The following is a 23,438-nucleotide window of genomic DNA, read 5'->3' as shown; positions in this document are numbered from 1 at the left end:
GTTACTAGAGAAGACAGCTTTGGTTAAATATAAATAAATAGATAGATAGATAGATAGATAGATAGATAGATAGATAGATAGATAGATAGCACAGTTGTAAGGTGGGAGACAAGGAAAGGAGACCTCAAGCTTCAGGAGTCTGCAGTCTGCCTCTGAAAGGAACCAGAGTTTGGTACCAGCCAACTGGGATGGGCCATTAAATGGAGGCTGGCTCCCAGATGGGAGCTTGGGTGAAAGAGTCAGGACTGGAGAGTACTAGGGCTGTATCCAAGGGTAAGGGCACTCAAGTCTAGGCCTCTGGAAAGTGTGCATGCTGACTTAGACTCCAGATCTCAGGTGAGGTGAACAAATCAGCTTCAGAAGGGATAGCAGGTTTGGTCCCTCTTGTGACAGACACAAATAGATCAAGTATCTGCCCATTTGGGCATGAAAGCTGGGGTACTAGACTGGTAGATTGAGATTTGTGAGGAGGGCAGGAACTTGTTGACCTGAGGCCTAAAGGAAAGTGATCACACTAGGCAGGAGTCTTGGGGTCGCCTGGCAGTTTGTGCACCACAGGGACTGATGAGGATCTCATGGTGATCTAGTCTGTAAGGTTGTGGTTTTCTTCATTTGTACACAGCCAACATGTAGGCCTAGAGAAGCAGCTAGGGTTCTTCCAGGCCAGGAGAGCTGAAGGAAAGGGGGTCAGAGATGAGGATATTGACAAGAAGAAGTCTGACATGATGGACCATGTCCAAGTTGTAAAGGTAGATTTCCATTATGTTGCTAGGTCAGAAAGTACCTGGGACACACGTGGAATTAATCCTCTCCTTCATCCTCAGACCAGCTGGAACCTTCTGAAACTCGGACATCAACACGTACTCATGTTTGACTCTGTCAGACTGTCTGTCTGAGATGAGACCCTACTTTGTAGGTTCAGTCTCCCAAGAACTGTGCCACCAAGCCTGGCTAAAATCTGCTTTTTTAGTTTTTGATTCATCTGGACATGGTCATGTCTCTGAGCTCTGCCAGTAAAATAAAAATGTGGTTGGAGGGAACTCACGGAATGACACTTACAGGGAAACGGTTCAGGGAAGTGTGCTGTTCTTGTCTTTTCTCTGTTCCTTCTCCCGTCTAGGAATGACACTTACAGGGAAACGGTTCAGGGAAGTGTGTTGTTCTTGTCTTTTCTCTGTTCCTTCTCCCGTCTGGAACACAGTGTGATAGAGCTCCTGTCTGGGATAGTAGAGCAAAATGGAGGAGGAGACCTGAGTCTCCGTAGATTATGGAGCCCCGGAGCTTCTAGTCAGCTGACACTGCAAACTCTTTCAGTTAACTTTTACTTTCTTGCCTTCTATTTCCACAAAGTTTCACCAAAGCTAGAATCCTGTAGCCTTTTTTGGTAGCATCCCCTATGTCCTAGGATACAGCAAGAAACAATGTGATTAGTGTTTCAGGAGCACATAAGGTACCAGCCTAAAGGAGCAGTATCTTCTGCCTTATCTCCTCCATGCACAGAGTGCATTACTCTGCCATTGTCTTCCTGCCTTTATACTTCAGATCAGTTAGTGTATTAATTACTTTTCTCATTGCTCTGGTAAAAGAGCTGCCAAAATCCAGTTTGTTTGCTTCCTTTAGTGCTTTGAGAGACAGTATATCGGACTGGCCTTGAAACCACAGCAGTCCTCCTGTCTCAGCCTCTCAAGTGCCACTATACGCGGCAGGAAAGAAACCTTTATTTTGGCTCACACTTTGAGGACACAATACGTCATGGCTGGGAAGGCATGGTAGCAAGATCCGGAGGTAGCTGGTCTCGCTGCCCCTGTAGTCGGGAGGCAGGGGTGAGGGCTAGTGCTCAGCTGGCTTGCTTCCTGTCCCTGTTTATGCAGTAGGGAACCCCAGCCCATGGGGTGTGCTGTCCACATTCAAGGTGGGTCTTCCCTTCTCAGTTAAACTTCTCTGGAATCACCCTATGCGCAGACGTGTATCTTCTAGGTGATTCCAGATCCAGTCAAGTTGACAGTGAAGATTAACTATGGCTGTGTGCTTTCAGCTGCAAGAAAAAGATAGGTCATGGGTTATCTGTTTTCAAACAGACTCAGTAAAAAGGGGGATTTATCATGGAACGAAGGGAATCCGGCCTCCCGGGATTGTCCTCAGAGACCCAGAAATGTGTCCAGTTTTGTTCTATGTTCAGCACAGTCTTCATAGCTGACTCCCCTCTAGGTTGAATGGTGGCTTCTCCAATCCCAGACAGTGTGTGCAGAGATGAAAACATCCAACAGAATTCAAAGATCTTCTTCCTTCATGCTTCTCTTCATAAAGTGTGCAATTCTCATTGCAGGCCTTGCAATAAACTCAGCTCTGTGTCTCAGAAGAAAACACTTGCCTGCCTCAACCTAGTGACTGGCAAGGATCATAGGATCACTAAAATTAACTCCAGTCCTATAGTATCCGTCCTGCCACATTAAGGAGCAATGGCCTCTGCCAGCATGGTACAGTGATGCACAGGCCAGAGGGGAGAGTGGGATGGTTCAAAAGTTAAGTTTGCTACTATAGAAATGGGTAGTAAAAACGTACAACAGAGAAATGTACTAAGTTCGATGAATGGAGAGTCTGACATGACAGTTTCTCAGGTCAGGATGGAAGCTGGACAGCAGACTTCTAAGGAGGTGGCCAGAGATGGACTGACAGCGCTGACTCACAGGAAGGTTCCAGCTAGGCCTTTGACACATGTCCGAGTGTCTAGGGCCATGCAAGTCACCTAACTACTCAGTATATCAGTGCCTCCATTTGGAAAAAAAATCTGTCCTGGGTCTTCAAGGCTACTCCTGGAGTGACGAAATGCTGACATCTTCCCGGTAGAGCTGTTGAAGGGCCCAAAAGACCGATCCACGTGCAGCCCTGAGAAGTAGGGTCTTTTCTGTGAACGCTAGGTCTGCCCAGTGTTCTGGACAGCCAACTCTTTCCTTCAGACCTCAGCTTTGCCACGTCCAGCTGTAGCAGTCCCCCCGGCCGTCCAGCCCCTCCACCTGGGCTGGGAATGGGCCGGGGGAGGCGGGCATCTGTTGTAATGGCTAGAGCAGCACCCTGTTACTACAGCGTATTTCACTTTTAATTCTGACATATAATGTAATGATCTTTTTTAAGGCCCGATGATATTATCTGCCTGACTAGATTATTGAGTCTTCATCATCTCCAGATAAATTTACGGCCAGGACGAGGCTCAGGATTTATCATCAGTCAATAGAGCTCGATACTCTAACAAGGCGTGTAATAAGATATACATATTTAATGATCCAAGGGGAGGAGCACTAATGGGAGCCCAGACTGAGTGATCCGGGGGGCTGGACTGGGGCTCTGCCTTAGGGCTGCCATGGCTATAGGGACACAGAAGTATTGTTGGCCCTGTGGTTCCCAACTTCAGTCTTTCTTAGAGCTGCAGGACTCCTTTCTGAGACCCTGAGGGTAGACAAGCAGAGACCAGGACAGTGCCTGAGCCAGGGCCTGGATATCTCCACCCCCATCCTACCACCTCATCACACACTTATCCTCCAGGGGATTCTCTCCTGTTTCCAGGACCTAGAAGGGCTAGGGTGTTCTCAGACCCGCCTGCTCAGGTCCCTGAACATCAGGGAGGGCCCACAGGGAGGGAGTACCGGGGCTCAATGCCCAGGCCATGCTGATGGTGACGGATGGTTTTTCATTATAGCCTCTCAGGTCCTGCCCGCGCCCTGTGTGGAAATTCTATTTATTCCCTAATTTGTAAAAATTCCCTCTTTATCTGATCCCAATCAGGGCGGGGTAATTGGCTCTCTGGGGCAGCGGCTGGGGTCCTTGATGAAGAGCTATGTGGATGTACCCAGCCAGGCCCCCGCCCGGCCTGCCGGCAGGGCCCACAATTAATAATGATTTGCAAATGGCAGACAAGCAATAACACAGAAGGATGTGGCGTCCGTGCTGCCTCTTCATTTCCCCCTCAGATATAAATGGCCACAGAACAAAAACCCAGCACTGTAAATTCTGGAATTAGTCACTCACCGGGACAAATGGGGTCTGAAGCCTACAGCCCTACTCTACCATTCTTGCACTTGCTTTCCCCAACCCAGGCTCTGGTTTCAGGTCTTCTTTAGATACAAACCCAGTTCACCAGCTTTCTCCCACCTCTAGTGACCCCTTCCTGTGTGGCCTACACTTGGAAGTGATCCCTTGGTCTAGACCTGCCGCTTTCTCACTGAGACCACAGCCTTCAAATGGGATCCAGCTCCTCCTCCTCCCACTGACCTGTCTGGCTGCTTGACCTGGCTTCCGTCCCCATTCTGTTTGGGTTTGAATGAGTTGATATGTCCTGCCAGGCCTGGGAATCTGGATCAGAGTTGGTCAGATCATAGTTGTCTTCTTTGGCATTTGGGATCAATCCAGTCATTTGCTTGGCCAAGTCTGAGTTGGGCTTGTGACAACCAAACTCAGTGTAAGTGGCAGTAGCTGATCTGCGCTTACTGGTCAGGCATCTCTGGGAGGTTGGCAGAGGCATTTCCGGGCACCATGCCCTCTCGGCCAGGCACATTCTCCCCCCACCCCCAGTGGCTGTGAGCTGGCGGGTAATGGGCGTGTAATGGCCTCATTTCCATGCCCGGCCTCCAGGAGCGGCGGTAAGTGTTTGATTGCCTTAATTTCCAAACACATCATTATCCTAGCTTTACCAGCGCTTAATAAACACTTTATGAGGATTTTTTTAAAAACATCTTCGGTCCGCATACTTCTCTGAAGTGATAAACTCTAATTAAGTCTAATATTTAAAAATATGGTAATGGTGAGTTGTTTGAATAAGTGGACTGCATTTCTGTAATTTCATTATTACGTAAAACACGCTAATTATTTGGAGCACGCTTATTACAGAGAGAGAAATCGCCTGCTAATCAAGATGAAATTGCCTTTTCCCCTTATTGTGGAGCCACCATCATCCTTCACCATCAGCCCTGTGGCACCTCTGTGGGGTGGAGGGTGATACAGGGAGGGGCTGAAAGAAGGGGTCACTTTAGAGTCGAGGCCATAAGGACCCTGTCTAGGGGAGGCTTGGAAGCTGTAAGAGTGCTGAGTGGAGGAGAGTGAATGTATGTCTGGAAGAGTGTCGTGCTGGCCAAGATGGCCATGAATAGGGCGGGGCCCAGGAGACTGTAGGCCAAGCTGGTCCAAGGGATATAGAATGAGTGTCAGGATATTCATCTTTAAATTAACAATATTAGGAATTAGAATAACTAATAACTAACACAGACACTATTGTGAACACTTCACAGATAATTCATTGCATCTTAAAAGATAAAAATAATCTTTTGAGAGAAGTAGTTGCTATAATTATTCTTCCCATTTTAGACAAGAAACCAAAAACACAGAAAAGTTAAAATTTGGGAGCTTGTTTAAGTTTAGTTATTAAGTAGCTGATTTTGGACCAGATTCAAATTCTGAGACTAGATAGGGTTCTCTACTGTTTAAATTCTAAATTCACTACCTTGGCCGTCAGAGCACTTAGGGCACTGAATGCTCTGCTGGCCCCATCATAGAATTGCCAAACCTAGTGAATAAAAATGTAGAGCAGACAGGCATGGTGGCGCACACCTTTAGTCTCAGCACTCAGGAGCCAAGGCAGAAGGGTCTCTGTGAGTTCAAGGCCAGCCTGGTCTACATAGAGAGTACCAGGACAGCTAAGACTACATAGAGAAACCCCGTCTCAACATGTAGAGGAGCAGTCAGATTTCAGCTTGAGAAGACAAGTAGTGTTCAGTGCATGTCCCATGTCGAGCTGGGACATTAGTCTGGCAGTCCTTTGATATTGACCTGGGGTTACCCACAGTGCTTTTGCTCAGAACATTATTGCTGCTGGATGTCCAGGTAGGTGTTGGTTGGCATGAGTCTTCTTGTGGTCTCTTGTCACGCACAGGTCCTATTCCTTGCGGGTTCCTTCCCCTGCCCATCCCTGTGCCTAGGCTTTGCTGACCTCTGCTGCACAGGCTCAGGCCCCATCCCTCAGCAGACGAGGTGAAGACAGGAGGCTGAGGCTACAGTGGTGGCCTTGGTATCTGTCTGCATGCTCCTTTGACCACACTACCTCTTAGCTCATTAATAATGTCAGCGGTTTCCCACCCTGATTCCCCAGTTTGATTTACCCTTTGGTCAATTTATGTTTATTCTCTTTACTGGTTCCAATACTATGCAGATAGGATAGAGTGGTCATTTTAGAAGGGCACAAAAAGAGAGGACAGTTTAGTCCTTGTTGATAGGGCAATGTGTTCTACATCAGGAAAAGAATAAAGTTGGAGCTATTGCCTACCACACACGGAAATTCCAGACAGATTAAACAGCTAAACAGAAAATATAGCTAAAGCGGGGGTGATGACGCAGCCTTTAATCCCAGCACTCAGGAGGTAGACACGGGTGGCTCTCTGTAAGAACAAGGCTAGCCTGGTCTACATAGTGAGACCCTGTTCAAAAAAAAAAAAAAAACCAAACAAACAGATAATGGACTGGAGAGATGGCTCAACTATTAAAAGCCCTGGCTGCTCTTCCAAAGGTCCTGGGTTCAGTTCCCAGCACCCATAACTGTAACGCCAGTTCCAGGGGAATCCTCTGGCCTCCACAGGCACTGCATGCATGTGCTACACAGACATACATGAAGGCAAAATATCCATACACATAAAATAAAAATAAATCTTAAAAAAACAATTAATAATGATAGTAATAAAATAAAATAGAGCTGAAAATATGGGTGCCTTTTTTGGGGGGGTATAGAAGTGTGAGCTTGATACTAGGTGCATCAATCATTCTCCACCTTACTGTTTGAGAGAAGATCTCTCACGAAACTCTGAACTTTACCAATTCAGCTAGACTGGCTGGCCAGCAAGCCCCAAGGCCCCTCCATCACTGTCTCTCTTGTTGGAATTGCAGGCATATACTGGCATGCCTGGCTTTTATGTCGGTAGCCAGTATGATCAACTGAGGCATCTCCTCAGCCCTTTTTGGTTTTTTGTTTTGTTTTTTTTTTTTGTTTTTTTGTTTTTTCGAGACAGGGTTTCTCTGTGGCTTTGGAGCCTGTCCTGGAACTAGCTCTTGTAGACCAGGCTGGTCTCGAACTCACAGAGATCCGCCTGCCTCTGCCTCCCGAGTGCTGGGATTAAAGGCGTGCGCCACCACCGCCCGGCCCTTTTTGGTTTTTTGTTTGTTTGTTTGTTTGTTTTGATTTTTCAAGACAGGGTTTCTTTGTAGCTTTGGCGCCTGTTCTAGAACTCATTCTAGACCAGGCTGGCCTTGAACTCACAGAGATCCACTTGCCTCTGTCTCCCAAGTGCTAGGATCAAAGGTGTGCGCCACACTGCCTAGCCAGCCCTTTGCTTTTTAACAGTGGGATAGAGAAATGCTTATCAAACCAGACACTAAGCCTTGAAATCCTAATAAAATTCTTTATAATTTTAAATGGCCCACAAAGATTCCTACTACTTACTTCATCCAAACCTAAACTCATTATTGTCCCCAAATTGCACCTTCTCTGAGATTACTTGCACAGTGAGTGGCACTGAAATCCTGTACTCGTTTCTCTCCCAGTCTTCCCATAATCGCTTATCTCTTGGAAGCAGGAATTCTATCTGTGTGCGCACACATTCGCACACAGGAAGATGGAAGTGAGAAGACAGCTGGGCGAAGGCAGGTTCCTCCTCCTCCACGAGTTCCAGGCCTCAAACTCAGGTAGTCAGGCTTGCTCAGTTACCACTGAGTCATCTCACTGGCCCAAAATTTTATTTATTAAAAACTCCCTTGTCTCCAGTCCTTTCCCCACACTGTCAGCAACCCTCCACCATTCCAGGCCTAGTTTCTGGGTTGGCCTCAGGCGTGAGCTGTACTTTAGTCTCCTCACTGATGATTCTGCCTTAGTCCTGTTCTCACATCTTAGAATGACAGCTCTGAAACCCGGGTCTGGTCTTGTCATTCTGCTCCTTAAATGTATTTGTGCCTCCACAGATTCTTGAACTCAAGTTGGTATTTGGGTTCCTCAGGGTCACCTCTAGTAGGTCACCGCGGATTTGACCAGCTCCCGTCGTGTCTTGTCACTGCCTCAGCCACCCCATTCACTTGATGAGACCCATGTTGACACTCCACAGATCACTTCCAGTTGTATCTGTATTGACTCTTCACCTTAATCCTAATGTCCTAGACCAGCTCCCTCCAACCTTTGTTCTACCAGGAATCCACTCCTGAGCATCAGAAAGAAGCAGGTAGCTTTTCTATGCTTCCTTTGTTCATAGCATTACACCTTTTATGGGGCTTGTTTTGAGCTCTGCAAGTCCAGGATGCTAATCTTGGATATCCTCAGACTCAGCATGGCCCATGTACGTGTAGCACACAGAATGGATTGGCACTCGCTGGACGAAGTGGGCACATGAATGAAACCCTTAGTGGACTTTCTGGCCTGTTCCAATTTCCTGTCCTCTACTCGTGAGTTCCCACGCCAGTGTAACCAACAAGCACGCAGTGCCATCTCAGTAGCAGCTGCTTTACCAAGCAGCTCTAATGACTCTGGGGACATCTAATAGACTTAGCCTTCCTTGCTAGGTGTTTCCCCTACCCACCCTTCCAAGGATTTGTATAGCTGTTACTCTCCCATTCTAGTCTTGTCAATATAAAAATATTTCTAACTCTAAGAATGAATTTCCTTTTTAAAAAAAGTTCTCAAGCTGATGTCGCTAGCTTTCTAGAGCTTAAAAGTAAAGACCTATGCTTAAAGGCCTCCATTATGGACACATCAGTGCCCTATCATCCCATGTCATGGCACCCTTGAACTGGCCTGATTAGCTCTGCAAGAGGTGCTGAAAAGGCAGAGCTGCCAGCTACCCCAAATGGTCTCAGAGCTTCAGGTCTATCTCTCCCTTCCCTATCCCCAGGAGCGCACATGGTGCAAAGAGAGAAATGACCCCACAAGTTATCCTCTGAATACACCCCTATATACAAGGAACAACAACAAACTTTACAAGTTGGGGGGAGAACCCTGGCCTTGCAGTTTGTAACTGCCAACTTGGATGGTGACCTGGGGCAGTTTTTCCTCATCCCTTTGGGTCTCCGTAATAGTAAATCAGTCACCACAATTAGACCTCAGGATCTGCCATAAATAGGACCATAAGTGAGTCTACATAGTGAAGGACATCATGTGTACCAGCCAGTCTGCCATCTGAGCCATACACAATCACCATTGGGTCATCTGCTCACTAGCATGCCGCATACCACATAAGGAAGCTAGGCAAATCTGGGCGGTGGTGGCACACGCCTTTAAGCTCAGCACTCAGGAGGCAGAGGCAGGCGAATCTCTTATGAGTTCGAGGCCAGCCTGGTCTACAAGAGCTGTTCCAGGATAGGCTCCAAAACTACAGAGAAACCCTGTCTTGGAAAACAAAAAACAAAACAAAACAAAAAAACAAAAAGAGCTAGGCAAAGATGCAGGAGGTTGCACCTTGTTCAGTGTTAACTGTGGTGCTGACTGTTACCACCCCTAGTGGAGGAGCCTGGGCTAGAAAAACAAAGCACTTGTGGACATTCCAGACTGTACTGGGTTTGTATGACACCTTGCTTTGACATTTCCAGAAATAGTTGCTGGTCCTTGAGGTTGTAGTGTAGAAATCTGGGGGCAGTTTACAGGGGTGAGGCCAGAAAGCAGTAGGGATCAGGTTGTTTGTTTTGTTTTTTTTGTTTTTGTTTTTGTTTTTTTTGAATGGGGGGTTTGAGACAGGGTGTCTCTGTAGCTTTAGAGCCTGCCCTGGAACAGCTCTTGTAGACCAGGCTGGCCTCGAACTCACAGAGATCCACCTGCCTTTGCCTCCTGTGTGCTGAGATTAAAGGTGTGCGCTACCACCGTCCAGCTCAATAGGGATCAGTTTTTGCCAAGACTTTGAGTTACATTAAAGATTTGCCAGGCCTTGTCACACTGGCCTGTAGTCCCAGCTACAGTGAAACGGAAGCAGGAAGATTGTGGTTCAAGAACTGCCAGGCTACTGAGTGAATTCAAGCCTCCCTTGGTGACTTAATGAGGCCCTGTGTCAAAAAGTAAAAAGAGAAGCTGAGAGCTAGGTGTGATGACACATACCTGTAACTATAGCACTCAAGAGGACCCAGAGTTCACAGTCAGGGTTATCCTCACTACAGAAAGTTTGAGTTCCTGTGGTAGAGTGCTTGCCTTGCATGTACACAGCCCTAGGTTAAGCCCCGGAAACTATTCAAGGAAAAGGGGAACGTGCAGGGTGAGAGAGATGCCTGTCACCATCTGACCTGAGTTTGATCTCTTAAGGCCCACTCAGAAGGAGAGAACCAGCTCCCATAAGTTGTCCTATGAGGCATGCACACCGTTAAAATACATGTGTATGTATCTGAAGACTTTAATCGGGCATGCTAGTGCACACCTCACTCCCAAGCACTGAGAGGCAGAAACAGATCTCTTGAGTTCCAGGCCACCCAGTGCTACATTGTGAGACCCTATCTCAAAAAAAAAAAAAAAAAGACAGGAAGTATAAAGGAATTTAAAGAGGGAAGAACATAAGATTTATGTAAAAAAAGGGGGGGGCTACAAGAGAGTGGATCTGAGGGACAGGCTAGACTGTTTAAACAGAATTACAGGACGTGGACTTAGAGGTGACTGGCTGCTGGAAAGTGGAAGCATTGATTAGCAGTGTCCTCAACCTTCCTAATGCTGCGACTCTTTAATACAGTTCCTCATGTTGTAGTGACACCCCAGTCATAAAATTATTTTTATTGCTATTTTGCTACTGAGCAATGTCTCATTTCCTAATATCATCAGAAATATGTTTTCTGTTGGTCAAGACCCACAAGTTGCAAACCACTGGATTACAGCATAAGGAAACCAAATCCACAGGTTTCATACCTAGTGAAATCTGGCCAGCGGGAGTTTTGAGTGGACTGCATACAGTGCTGTTTGCTGATTTGAGGATGCTTGAGGAGGAAGAGGAAACTTGGGGAGAATATCCAGTGTTTGGGGTGTTTTATCTGTTTATCTGGAAAGAACTGTTTGGAGCATTTGAGTTTATGGTGGGACTGGAGAGAAGTCCTGGTTGGGGAGGGCGGCCTTCAGGAGCATCCAGAACTCATGATTTGGGTGCATGGCATGGGGAGAGGTCAAGAATGACTGAGATATGCAGCCACCTCCCAGGACAGGTAAATCAGCATTTGCTCACTGGTGGCCTGGGGGGCTAGGCTAGGACATTTACTTGGGCCAGGGGAGGCAGATTGAGTGATTTGTCCAGCAATGAGGGAGGAGCCAGATGAAGTCAATAGAAAACTAATTTTCTTTTCTGCTAGAAGAAATGAGGTGTGTGGCCGCTGGGTAATTGCTGATAACGAGGGGACTTATTCTTAATATGCACAGCGGCCATGGTCTCCAGAGTGCTGAAGACAGGAAAGATTTGAGGTACTCTGGCAGGGCTGGGTTTGTTTGGGAAGAATATGCCTCTATCCCAGGTTCCCCCAACTCTCACCAATGCTCACGGCATCTGGCCTCACCATAACTCTCCAGGTCCCTTCTTTCCTCTTCCCGTCAACTGCCTAGCTTCTCATGTCATAACCCCTCCCTCTACCCCCTACCCCCACAGTACTGGCGTACTCGCTAAGGGAGACAAATGACAGGGCCTCAGCTGAGCAGGGCGCGTGTCCGGCCCATAAACCACGGGGATGGGTCATGTCTGGAGTTGCCATGGCCGCCACTACCCACCCATCTGTCTTCTCCCCATTCTGCCTCGGAGCAGATCAGCCCTCTTGGCTTCCTGAGTCCCTAGGGAAACAGGGTATCACCTCCACACTTCTGTCCACTGCAGGTATATACATATTGAATTCTTCTAAGACAGGATCTCATCTGATTGGCCTGCCCTCGGCCCTTGATTAATGAGACGTTTAGCTCAGAGGGTACAGGGGTCCCCCAGGCTGCAGTTTTGGGTGAGGGCAAACAGAGGCTCCTGACCTCACCAGCACCCTCATTTGATGCCATCGGTGTATGGTACTTGTGCACACGGCAACCATCTAATGAGGATAGGGGAGTGGCTGAGGCCATAGCTATGACCATGGCTCAGGAACGGAGGGAGAGAAATCAAAGGAGACTGCTCTAGGAGGCTGAACAACGTAATAGGTAGATGGGTGGTTTCTATACGAGACTTCCTGTGTTGCAGGGGTTCTCAACCTTCCTAACACTGCAACCCTTTAGTACAATTCCTCATGTTGTGGTGACCCCAATCATAAAATTATTAAGTTGCTACTTCATAGTTATTTTCATAGTAATTTTGCTGTTATGAATCATAATGTAAATATCTGATATGCAGGGTATCTGATATGTGACCCCAGAGGGGTCATGACCGAGAGCTTGAGAACCAGTGTTTTTTAGGCCAAGCTCCTTCGTGTATCTAGAAATGGAGCAAGTCCTGTCCTGGCCAAGTCCCTAGAGTCCCTATAGCCTCCAGGCTACCACATTAGCTAACAGCATGGAGTTTTTCAGAGGCCAGTACCAGAAAACTGGTAGGGTCCGACACATAAAGGCTGTTTAACCTGGTGTTTGAGCAGATACAAGATCCCAAAAGGTGGCCAGCAGCCAGCCTCCTGGGACAGAGGCAGGATGTAGGTTGACTCGTGGGTGTCTGGTGGGGCTGACAGCACATGAACCAGGGCCTTCCCAGCCTGTCTGGAGCTACATGGAGACAGAGATCAGAACAGGTGTTTCCAGGATTCTGGCACAGCCATGCCAAGTCTTGTGTCTTGTCATTGGTTGAGTATGGCCTGGATCACAGTCCCCCCCACATGCAAGTGCCACAAAGTCACCCTGGCCGTGGGTGTGATGAATGGCCGCACAGTAATGAAATGGAGACATCAAGGAGGGTGGCGGGAAGACGGAGTGTGGCGGACAGGCCGTCCCCACGCGGCAGCAACAAGAAGGATCGCCCAGCGGCCAGGGGCCGTCAAGGGAGAAATTACACATTTACTCTGCCTTTTTCTTACTGCGACGGCGCCCATACATCACCGCTGGGGCTGGGATAGGACACAGCGGCCAATTTCCAGCATGAATTATGGGACTGAGAAGCATTGAGTCCAGGCTTCCTGTAGGCCCAGTATCACCAAGCCCAACCCAAAGCTAGAAATGTTGCCACCAGAGCCAATTGTCCTCCTTAAGCCCTTGGCTCCTGAGTCTGGCCCTGTCTAAATGTCTTCTCTTCTCTCTAGATGACTGCAAGAACATTGCCAACATCATGAAGACATTGGCTTACCGAGGTTTCATCTTCAAGCAGACATCAAAGCCATTCTGATTGGCAGAGGACGGGATGGGGCAGGACAGGGTAGCTGCTTGGCCCAAACCAGAATCCTCCTCTCCCTCACCAGAGGGGAAAGGGAGAGTGGCACAGCTCTGCGCCCAGAGTGTCCCCCAGCTGCCCTATGGGCTTGTGCCCTGGGTGAGGGCTTGGCCGCTTGGCCCCTCTGGAGCAGACACTTTGTGCCCCACCCCCTCCCACTCCTCAGTCTCCGCCCAGTATTAGCCCCTGCCGTTATGGGCCTGGGCTAGGGGGAACCCAGGTACTCACTGCCTTCTCCCTGGTACACAGGCTTCTGCTGGGGCCACCGAGTCCCCCCTGTTCCCCCTCCCATCCATAGTGCATGGTGTGTGGTGCCCCCAGGGCTCCAGGACAGATCAGGTCCCACCTTGTGTCCACCCCCATCCCTGCTGTGAACGTGCCACTGAATAAAAAGTTGGGGAAACAAGGTCCTAGTGCGGGAGCCATCCTTGTGTGCAAGGCTGTCACTCCAGGCTTCATCTCCATACAGAGCCGCTGCCACCGCAGTACCTTCGATGCCTTCATTGAGGATGCATAGACTGGGAGCAGGAGGCGAAAGGACCTGCCAAAACTGCTGCTATCTGAGTCCCTGCTGTGTAAGGCCATCTAAATACAAACACAGGTATCAGGTGAGGAGTCTAGGCAACAGAAAAATGGTGAAGGGCCTGAATGTGGGCACTGCAAGCAAGCCTTTAGGAACTGATTGTAGTGACCAGACTATCAGCCTGTCACCCCAGCCAAGGATATGAGGAGGTAAGGAAATAGAATCAGCCAGTCAGTGTAACAGCTCTGTTTACACCATACCCCCAACCCTAGCGGCCCCTTCATGGTTTCTTGGCTTTCTTCACAGAAGATGAGCTGGAGGCAGATTCCCGTCGTTTCCGCTGAAGAGACAAAAAGTGCTGAGGTTAGTGGCCTCTGAGGTGTGACTCAAGGTTTAATGCCTGTCATTCTCAGAGAAGAGGCCTAATAGTTAACCTAAACCTACTCCTGTCCTCAGCCTCTCCCCTCACAGTGGCAACCATTCTCTTGAAGGCTGTACATACATGCATTCTCTTACAGAGCCAAGGCATGCCCCCCCCCAACCTGCCCAGGCTCTTACCGAGTTGGGTGTGAGGGGCGCACCCACTACATCAATGATGGTGTCCTTGGTGGGGTCAAGGCCAAGTCCAGATTCAGACACTGCTGGCTCAGCAGAGGCTGGGGTTGGTCCCACTGCTGGTGTGGCAGGGCCTCCCAGCACTCCTGCCCGAGCCAGGGCTTCATGCCGGTGTCGCAGCATCTGTAGCTCATATTCACAGTTGGCACAGGCCTGCTTGAGCTCGTAGAGTAACACCAGGTCACTCCGCAACTCATTGAACATATGCACCAGCTCCTCTGTGGGGGTGGGGCTCAGCTCTGCAGGCAAGACAAAGCCAACTGTGGTTGAAGGTCTGCAGTATGAACTGCCCTCCCTTGCACAGCCCCCGGGAGAGGGAGCTAGCTAGCTATCCCATGAGGCTCGGAGTCACTCACCCACTCCAAGCTCTAGCAGCATCTGTTCCAGCGCCTTGATCTTCTTCTGACCCACAGAGCTGGGCAGCTTCATCTGCAATGACAGTCAGCTAAGTCCCACACCCCTTGATGAGGCTTAGGGAGAAGAGGATTGATTCAACAGTGAGGCTCATAGGTAACCTCTGCAAGTAGCTATGGCTAAAATGGAACAAGCTGAGAAGTGGAGAATAGTAAAGGCAATCTCGGCCTGGCCGTGTCAAGAGATTGTAGCGAGGTCACCTCTTTTCACAGCCCCCTCTCCCATTGCTTTAGCCTTGGCAGCTATAGCACTTAGGTCATTGGGAGCCCAGGACGGAAACACTGAAGGAGGTAACTCACGCGCTGGCTCCGCAGTGTGACACCTGCCGACTTAAAATCTGGAAACTTGATGCCTGCAGTCTCAGGAACAGCCTGGGGGGAAGAATTAGAGAGCCTAAGGTGTCACAGGGAGTGGCCCAGGGACCCACTGACTCGGGGTACTCTCAGAATGCCCACTTGGAGTTGGGCCAGATAACCTCCATATGGAGGTCAGCCTCCATACCGGCTTCTCAGCCTCCTTCTTCTGGGGTAGCTTTTTCTTGGGGGCCTTGCGTTCTGTGCGCCGCTGCTCTGCGGTGGTGTCTGCTGCTGTAATCAGCTTCTGCAGGTCTTGGCTGCGTTTTTCCCGCTCTTTTTTCCGGGCCTCGATCTTACGAAGCTCCTGTAGCAGGTACTCTTCCTCTGCCACCTGCAAAACCAAGAAATGCTTTGGCATGTATGGGAGCTGTGTGGAAGCAGGGTAGCCAGGGAACTGAAGGATCTAGGTTATCTATGAGGGAACCAGAGGTGAGGAAACGGCAGGGAAGGAAGAACAGGGGAACCATGGGAATGGGCTGAAGGTGGAGGAGCCTAGAGGTGACAGTTGAGGCCATGGAGGGTGGGAAGGCAAAGGGTTTCAGGTACTGGGAAAGGTCATGAACCTGTTCTGGGGTCCGGTTATAAAGCCGCTCCAACTGTTCCTTCCGCCGTCTCTCATGCCCAGCATCAAATACTGGTATTTTGAGATCTGTGCCCGGCACAGCCCTGACATTGGCAAGTTTGGCACAAATATGGTAGTACCTCTCTTTCAAATCTTCTACAGAACGTTTCTGAGAATCAGAACACATGGGGATGAACACTGAGGAGCACATGGAGGGATGGCAGGAGGGCGGGCACTCAGCAAATGCATACCGGCTCACCTTGAACTGCTGGTGGTCATACCGGTCATGGATAACTACAAAGCGCAGATCAAATCGGCGGCTGAGGTCGAAGAGGTGGTCAGTCTCTGCCTTAGTCCATGCGTCATCGTGAAGGTAGAGCTGGTACTCCTGCTCTGAGTACACGGGCACCTGCACCGTCTACTGGCACAAAGACATAGGGACCGCATTCCTTTGTCATATGTCCAAGCAGGCTGGCCATGTGACCACACCCCTTCTTGTTTATTACCAACCCCTATGTAGAGGCAGCCTGTAGGAAGGAAAGACCCAGTCTGATTGGCCAGAGGCCTCTCCCTAGAAGGCTCTGGGTCAGTGGCCTGCCTGGTTCACTCCAAGACAACATCTTTGGGAATGGACCACACGCTCCTGCCTGACTTGTAAGTACTTCTGTGGCACTCAAGGGTCAATTGTGGAGTCAAACACCCATCAGACAGAGAAAGGCCCAGCACCTCTAGGCCATGCACCACTTGTCTAAAGCACTTCTGCCACCCAGTGGTAATAGCGGGACTTGCCGATCACAGAACACTTCAAAGTTGGGCATCTCTAGGAAATCCTACTGCCAATGCCCCTTCCTCTCCTGGCCCATATTCCTCCTTCTGTCCCAGGTCTCTCTCTCAGATATACCAGCATCACCATAAGCTGGGTCTATAGATCAGATGCAAGGAAGGAGTCAGGAAGGATCAGGAAGTTTCTTTTGAATTCAAAAATACACCAGGCTCTTTCCTGTTGCTCTTGGACACTTCCTACCAGAGGTCACACATGTCCCACCTTAACATGCTCAATACTGCAGTCATCCCTCTTAAACATCTCCAGTCCAGACCTCAACCACACAGCCAGCGCCAGAACCCTGGGTGTGTTGTTGATTGGTAATGGTCTATGTTTCTGTTTTGTGTTGACACAGCCTTAGGAAGTAGTCTTGGCTGGCCAGTACTCTCTGTGGAGGCCAGACTGGTTCTAGCTCACAACAGTTCTCCAGCCTCAGTCTCCCCAGTACTGGATTGCAGGCATGCACCAACACAACTGGCAATGGAAATATCTTTTCATTCCTACTTTTTGCTCAATCTGTGGCTTCACCTGCAGAGTCCCCTCCATCTCCATGGCCATAACCCACTTAGACTGGCCTGCATCAGAGAAGCAAAACCACCTTCCTACTTGGGCTACCCTTCAGTTCTCTTCCAAACAATTCTCCATCTGCAAACAAGATGTGACCCGCACCATGCTACTTATAGGGCCAACCCGTGTGGCTTGTCACAACTGACCTACAATAAGAATAGAAACAGGCCAGGCGGTGGTGACGCATGCCTTTAATCCCAGCACTTGGGAAGCAGAGGCAGGTGGATCTCTGTGAATTCGAAGCCAACCTGGTCTACAGGGTGAGTTCCAGGACAGGCTCCAAAGCTACACAGAGAAACCCTGTCCCCCAAAACAAAACAATAACAAAAAAATGGAAACAGTGCTCACAGGGGACACCTCTCAAAGCCAGCAATCCAACTGGAGGGGAATAGAACAGAAAAACAATTTGGGTACAATGTGGTGAACCTGATGATAAATATAAACAAGTGACCCTGGATACAGCTGGGCACAGAGCTGCTCAGAACAGAGGTAAATCAAGCCTAATCCTTTGTTTTGTTTGTCTGTCTTTTAGACAGGGTTTCTCTGTGTAGTCCTGGTTGTCCTGGTTCTCACTATATACACCAGGTTGGCCTTGAACTCACCACCACCCAGCCAGGCCTACTCTTTATTTCTTATTTACTTTGCTGTTGTTTTTATGTGTCTGCGGAAACCTGAAGCAGCACTGGATGTTCAGAAGAAGCTGCAGTTCGAGGTGGCCATGAGCCACTCTGGGTCCTGGGAACCAAACTCCAGTGCTCTGGAAGAGCAGTAAATATTCCTAATCATTGAGTCATCTCTCCATCCCTGTGCAGTGTTTGTTTGTGGCTGGCCCTGAATTCAGTTTGTATCTGAGGATGACACTGAACTCCTGATCCTCCTGCCTCCACCTCCCAAGTGCTGAGATTACAGGTGCGCACCATCTTACCAGGCTAAATCTTCAGGTTAAGGAAAAGTGAACCAGTGAAGGAGAACAGGGGACAACACAAGAACAACATGAGTTCAAACAAACAAAACAGACACCCTAGTGCTGGGCCTGCCTTCAGGAACCACGCTGGGAAACTGGCTGAGCTGGAGTCTGATGTGGCAGCAGAACCAGCTGCTACAGGGCATGCACCCTTCTGGGAGCCTCGACTCCACCTGGACGGTGACAAGATCCAATATAGCTAGGCTGAAAGAGATCAAAAGTCCTAACATTCTAGACTTGGGTTCCATGCCCAGTGCTCACATGGTGACTCATGAGCATTTATAATTCCAGTTCTGATGGAGGTGGGTCTTGTATTAGTCTGTTGCTTTCATTGGTTAATTAATAAAGAAACTGCCTAGGCCCATTTGATAGGCCAACCCTTAGGTGGGTGGAGTAAACAGAACAGAATGCTGGGAGAAAGAAGCTGAGTCAGGGAGTCGCCATGATTCGCCCACCAGACACAGACGCAGGTTTAAGATCTCCTGGTAAGCCACCAGATTGTGGTGTTACACAGATTATTAGAAATGGGTTAATCTAGATATGAGAGCTAGCCAGTAAGAGGCTAGAGCTAATGGGCCAAGCAGTGTTTAAAAGAATACAGTTTCCGTGTAATTATTTCGGGGCATAAGTTAGCCATGCGGGCAGCTGGGTACCGGGGATGCAGCCCCGCCGCTCTTATTACAACACAGTTCCAGTGGATCCAACTCCCTCTTCTGGCCTCCACAGGCACTGCACTCATACACATAAAATAATTTTTCAAATGGTCCTGTTTCTTGTATCTAAGACCATTTGGCAACAGAGGAGACACTGGGCTGAAAAAAGAGTAGGAGTCTGAAGCCGGCTCCAGCAGTGATGGAGGGGAAGCCGTGAGCCCAAACTAAAGCAGAGAAGCACAAGCTGCAGGCCCAAGTAACAAGTTAAGACCAAGGAGGATGTCACATCAGTGACTCCTGGACCCTGGCCTGAGTGCGAGCGCAGGGAGAGTCGCTGGGAGAGAGACTCTTCAAAGGAGCCACGGGAGAGGAAGAGCCTGAATCCACTGAACTCTGATTTCATTCTCTACCTTGTTGTCATCAACCAGACCTGCCCAGAACTCATCCAATCCTGACACGACTCTTAAAATCCATGGTGGCTCCTCAAAGACATGAGGGCGAAGGCCAAGTTCTTAGGCCTCCTTGCCAAGGGCCACCTGGCATGGTTACTGTTGACCAATTGTGCCACACCTCCCCTACATCACCCCACATAAAGCTTTATCAATGTGGAAATTCCCAGAGCATCCAATATGCAGGAACCTTTAAAATTCTTATCTTTTATTTATTTATTTACTGGTGTTTTTAATTATTTATTTTATGTGCATTGGTGTTTTGCTATAGGTGTCAGGTTTCCTGGAACTGGCGTTACAGACAGTTGTGAGCTGCCATGTGGGTGCTGAGTATTGAACCTGGGTCCTCTGGGAGAGCAGTCAATGCTCTTAACCACTGAATCTTCTCTCCAGCCCCTTTATTAGTGTTTTGAGAAAGGATATCTCTGTGTAAGAGCCTTGGTTATCCTGGAACTTGTTTTGTAGACCAGACCAGGCTGGCCATGAACTCACAGAGGTCCTCCTACCTCTGCCTCCCAAGTGTTGCGGTTAAAGGCGTACACCACCACTGCCTGGCTTCTTTTTCATTTTTAAATTACATTTTTGATTTCAGGTGTGTGGGGATGACAGTATTTGGAGGTCAGAGGACAACATTTGGCATTTGGGGGTCTGTTCTCTCCTTCCACCACTGGGCCTCATAGGCCTAGATGCAGAAGCCTCTAGACCCTTACATTCCTGTGATTTTTTTTTTTTAACCTCACCATGTTCCATGTGCATGAAGGGAGAAAAAAAAAATCACTGCACCACCTAGTGACATCATCAAGAAAACTCCCATAACCTTCTAGCCCTCCCAATAGCTCATCTCCTACCAGACTAAACTTGTCCTCATCTTCTTCTACCTCTCAACAGCATGAAGTTTTTAAGGATAGATGCTTGATTTCTTGTTATTCTCAATGTCTAGGCTTCACATGCTGAAGCAGTAAAGACTAAGAGCCCTTTTGTCTTCACACCAGTCTGTCTCATCCAGCCCTTCCTCGGAGACCTCTTTTCCAGCTTCTCCAGCCTGAGGGTGCTAAGAACGATGCTGGGATGGAGGATACTGATTTGGAGTGGAGGTATTGAGTCACACTTAGCTGTGCTCAGTCTGAGAAAGCCTATAAGCCCCCCAGGAGTGGGGCCAGGTACAGTGAGATACACTGGGCTGGGACGAGTCTGAGTTTGAGCCCCTTGTGGTTTTAAGCTCCAATTCTAGACTGTTCTGAACCACACTGTACTGTGCTTTAGCCATGGGCTATCCAATCCTAGCCTACTCTAACCCTTCCTCTCATTGGCTGGGTGAGACTGGAAAAGGCCCCACTTTCAATAAGGCTCAATAATATAGGTCAAAAAAAAAAAAAAACTGAGCTTGGTTTACGGTGCTAGCATAAAGGATGACGAGCACAAGCAGAGGTGTGACTGGTAATAGAAACGGAATTAGCAGATGAGACATATCATGAGGCCTAGTTCAAATGCCACCCTTCCAGAGAGGACCTCCCTGACCAGCCTCTCTAAGGTAGGCCTTGGGGCTGGCAAGGTGGCTCAGAAGACCAGACAACCTGAGTTTGATCCCTTGGGCCCATGTGATAAAAGCAGGGAAAAAGCTTCCGTAGGCTGGCATGTGTATGCACATCAATAAATAAATAAAAGCAGGCCTCTCCCTCACCTATAACTGCACCATTTATCTCACTTCTTGTCCATTCATATTCCAGTTCTATCATATTGGCGGTGCTTATCTGAAAGAACTCCACCCGTTTCCGCGCATGTGCACCATTCTCCTCCCTCCTCTTTTCTCCTGTTAGTCACAGCTATGAGGACTGCTGAGCCCAGGATGAGCCTCAGCTTTGTCAGACAGGCGACTGTATGGGAATAGAGGAAGGATTACGAGTGCTGTTCAAAGGTACAGCTGATGTGAGCGACCTGGGGGACACTCGGAAAGGGATGCTGGTAAAACAGAGCTTCTGGGAGGGGGCCATTAGCCTGTGAAGAGTAGCTGACGTTACAGGCTAAAAGAACAACACAGAAGACATACATCGGAGCAAAACACCTAGGACACAGCTCTGAAGACGAGCAACATTTGAAAGGCCCAGGGAAGCCACTGAGATCCACAGCAGATCCGGAGAAGGAAAGAATCCAATGGGCAGAAGAGTCTACGGCACCTGACCTAGGACTGAGTGGGTATGATGGCTGAGACTAAGCACGTTGGACAGCCAACCCTGGGAGACTGGAAAACTCATGCAAGTGACTCAGATGGGCTTGTCTTGTGTGTATTAGCAGCTCACCTTATTGAACCTGGCAAAAGGGTAGTCTTTGCCCTCCTCTGCTGCTCGTCGCCAGTGGAAAAACATAGCGCCATCCTTTCGAGCTGGGTTAGTAAATGGCATCCACTTCCACGGCCGAACCTTCTTGGATCCCAATTTAGCCTTCACTGTGCGATACCCCTGACCAGTGTCACTGGGCAGTAGTGGGGGTGCATCCCTGGCAGTGGAGGGTAGGTAGGTGAAAGGTTAGAATCAGGTGCGTGAAGAACCACTAAGCCCAAGAAGTTCCGACCGCCCCTGAAAAAGGAAGTCATGTCCTGGAGCAAGACACTGAGCTGCCCTGCAGAAGCCCTGGTTCGGAATGAATGAGAGCTGTGGAAAGGCCTGGAAGAGACAACCGGGAAGTAGGGACATGCCATTTGGGCTAGGGTCATGCAAAGGGGACTTGGAATCCCAATACTTGCTTCTTGTCAGAGTAAAGCAAAGCATAGACCTCCCGATGCATGCCCTCGGGCCTCTTGAAAGTCAGCGTCTCCGAGGATTTCTTGGACTTTTTCTGGAGAGAAAACCACAGGGAAGAAACAATGCCCTAGACCTACCCTCACCTGAAAAACCTTTACCCAGCACAATCTCCGAAGAAACCAATGCTGAACTAAAGTCATAGTTACCTACGCACAGGAGCTATCAGTACCCTGTCTGAGCAAGACACCCCTCTCCCGACTCATCTCAACCTTCCCTCACCTCAAGAATGTCACGATGTCTTGGTCTCTCTTCCCAACAACTTACAAGTGTCACACTCTCTTGGTCTTCTCATCCCTTGGAGGTTTCTAACTCTCTTGGTCCCCACCACCTCCCAAAGTCCTATCTCCTGCATTATATTGAGGATGGCATGCTTTTCGTTCCAAGGTAGCGCTTCTTCCATCGTGCATTTGATGATGGTGGAATTATCACTTCCACCAGCTCTCTCCTGCTCTCACCCCTTCACATTCCTCCGCCAAAACTTTCACCCGCCGCCACTCAACGCTCCTAAGTTCCTCTCCTCTCCCCCCTCCCCACTACCTTGTCCGGGTTGATGATATCCTTCTTGCTGATGGTCCCAGAAGCTGCATCTCCTTCTGGACCACCGAGTTCTAGAATGTCCCGTACATCCGCGCCCGTAGCCATCACGCCTGAGAGATGGGGGAGCACCCCCGAGATCAAGGATCAGTACCTGCGGAAAAACCTTGCGACCGTCAGGGGGGCGGGGCCCCTGTCACTGCAGCTCCAAGTGGGGGCAGGGTGAAGAGGCAGGCCGCGAGGAGAAAGGTACAAACCAGGCCTGGGTTCCGCCTGTGTTCTCCTCCTCCCCGCGCGGGTGTCCCTGACGGTCGCACCGTCCTCCCTGCCTCACCAGTCCCCGGGATCCACACCTGGGAAGTCCAGCGGCAACCCACTTCTCAGTTTATCTCGCTCGGCGAACCCACGGACAGAAACTTCCGGCTGTGCGTTGTAGAAACGCGACCGTCAGAAACACTTCCGGTCTGTGCTTGAACAAAAAGGAGCCGGCTGGCAACCCATGGTGAAAGCCCCTGGGCGCAGTCTCTCGAGTGCTGAGTCCGTACCTTGCTTGCTTCTGAAACATTTACCTCTTATCTTGCTCCGTTGTATCCTGGGCTGAAAAGAAAAGCTTAGAGACATTGAAAAGTCAACTGTTCCAAAACAATACTTCATTTACAAAATGAAATTGTAACAGTACCTGCTTAAATGAAATACCAATAACCCATGTAAAACATTAGCACAATGTCTGAGACACTATTTTTTTTTAATTTATTGGATTAATAATGGTAATTGCCTCTGCTTATTACGTGCTTCTGTATACCAGGCAATGCCGCCGTG

The 23,438-nt window shown here is 49.0% G+C and overlaps 2 protein-coding genes across 9 annotated transcripts in view; one reads left to right on the top strand and one right to left on the bottom strand.

The window, feature by feature from the left end:
- Window positions 1–13,747, top strand: part of Eri3 (ERI1 exoribonuclease family member 3) — a 135,554-nt gene extending 121,807 nt beyond the window's left edge. For 2 of the 6 annotated variants that reach the window (XM_057783689.1, XM_057783690.1), the window contains one exon: window positions 13,234–13,741. In XM_057783689.1, coding sequence (XP_057639672.1) covers window positions 13,234–13,316 — 83 coding nt within the window. In that variant the 3' untranslated portion in view covers window positions 13,317–13,741. Of the gene's footprint in view, window positions 1–13,233 lie in introns of all 6 variants that reach the window. The other 4 variants (XM_057783688.1, XM_057783687.1, XM_057783686.1 and 1 more) reach the window with 4 other exon arrangements.
- A 263-nt stretch (window positions 13,748–14,010) lies between these two features.
- On the bottom strand, window positions 14,011–23,049 carry Dmap1 (DNA methyltransferase 1 associated protein 1). 3 transcript variants are annotated; one of them, XM_057783683.1, is made up of 11 exons: window positions 22,973–23,049; window positions 22,623–22,773; window positions 22,028–22,119; window positions 21,585–21,780; window positions 16,091–16,249; window positions 15,833–16,000; window positions 15,415–15,600; window positions 15,213–15,284; window positions 14,856–14,928; window positions 14,443–14,738; window positions 14,011–14,224 (listed from the first exon to the last, which is right to left on the bottom strand). In XM_057783683.1, the coding sequence occupies exons 2-11, from the start codon at window positions 22,725–22,727 to the stop codon at window positions 14,165–14,167; spliced, it is 1,407 nt and encodes a 468-aa protein (XP_057639666.1). In that variant the 5' UTR covers window positions 22,728–22,773; window positions 22,973–23,049; the 3' UTR covers window positions 14,011–14,164. The 3 variants fall into 3 exon arrangements, with proteins under 3 accessions (XP_057639666.1, XP_057639665.1, XP_057639667.1); XM_057783682.1 differs by having other exon boundaries at window positions 22,877–23,036; XM_057783684.1 differs by having other exon boundaries at window positions 22,623–22,732; window positions 22,973–23,031.
- Between the last annotated feature and the right edge of the window lie 389 nt (window positions 23,050–23,438).

Source organism: Chionomys nivalis, chromosome 11 (assembly GCF_950005125.1).
Source record: "Chionomys nivalis chromosome 11, mChiNiv1.1, whole genome shotgun sequence".
Lineage (NCBI taxonomy): Eukaryota > Metazoa > Chordata > Mammalia > Rodentia > Cricetidae > Chionomys > Chionomys nivalis.
Note: the sequence above shows the minus strand (reverse complement) of the source record. Positions and strands in the feature narration are given on the sequence as shown.

Excerpts from the sequence above, each read along its gene's own strand:
- Dmap1 (XM_057783683.1), bottom strand. The coding sequence starts at position 22,727 with ATGGCTACGGGCGCGGATGTACGGGACATTCTAGAACTCGGTGGTCCA. Across the intron at positions 16,250-21,584 it reads CTTTTGCCAGGTTCAATAAG|ACGGTGCAGGTGCCCGTGTA; the intron begins GTGAGCTGCTAA and ends TTGTGCCAGTAG. Across the intron at positions 14,929-15,212 it reads TCACACTGCGGAGCCAGCGC|ATGAAGCTGCCCAGCTCTGT; the intron begins GTGAGTTACCTC and ends CTGTCATTGCAG.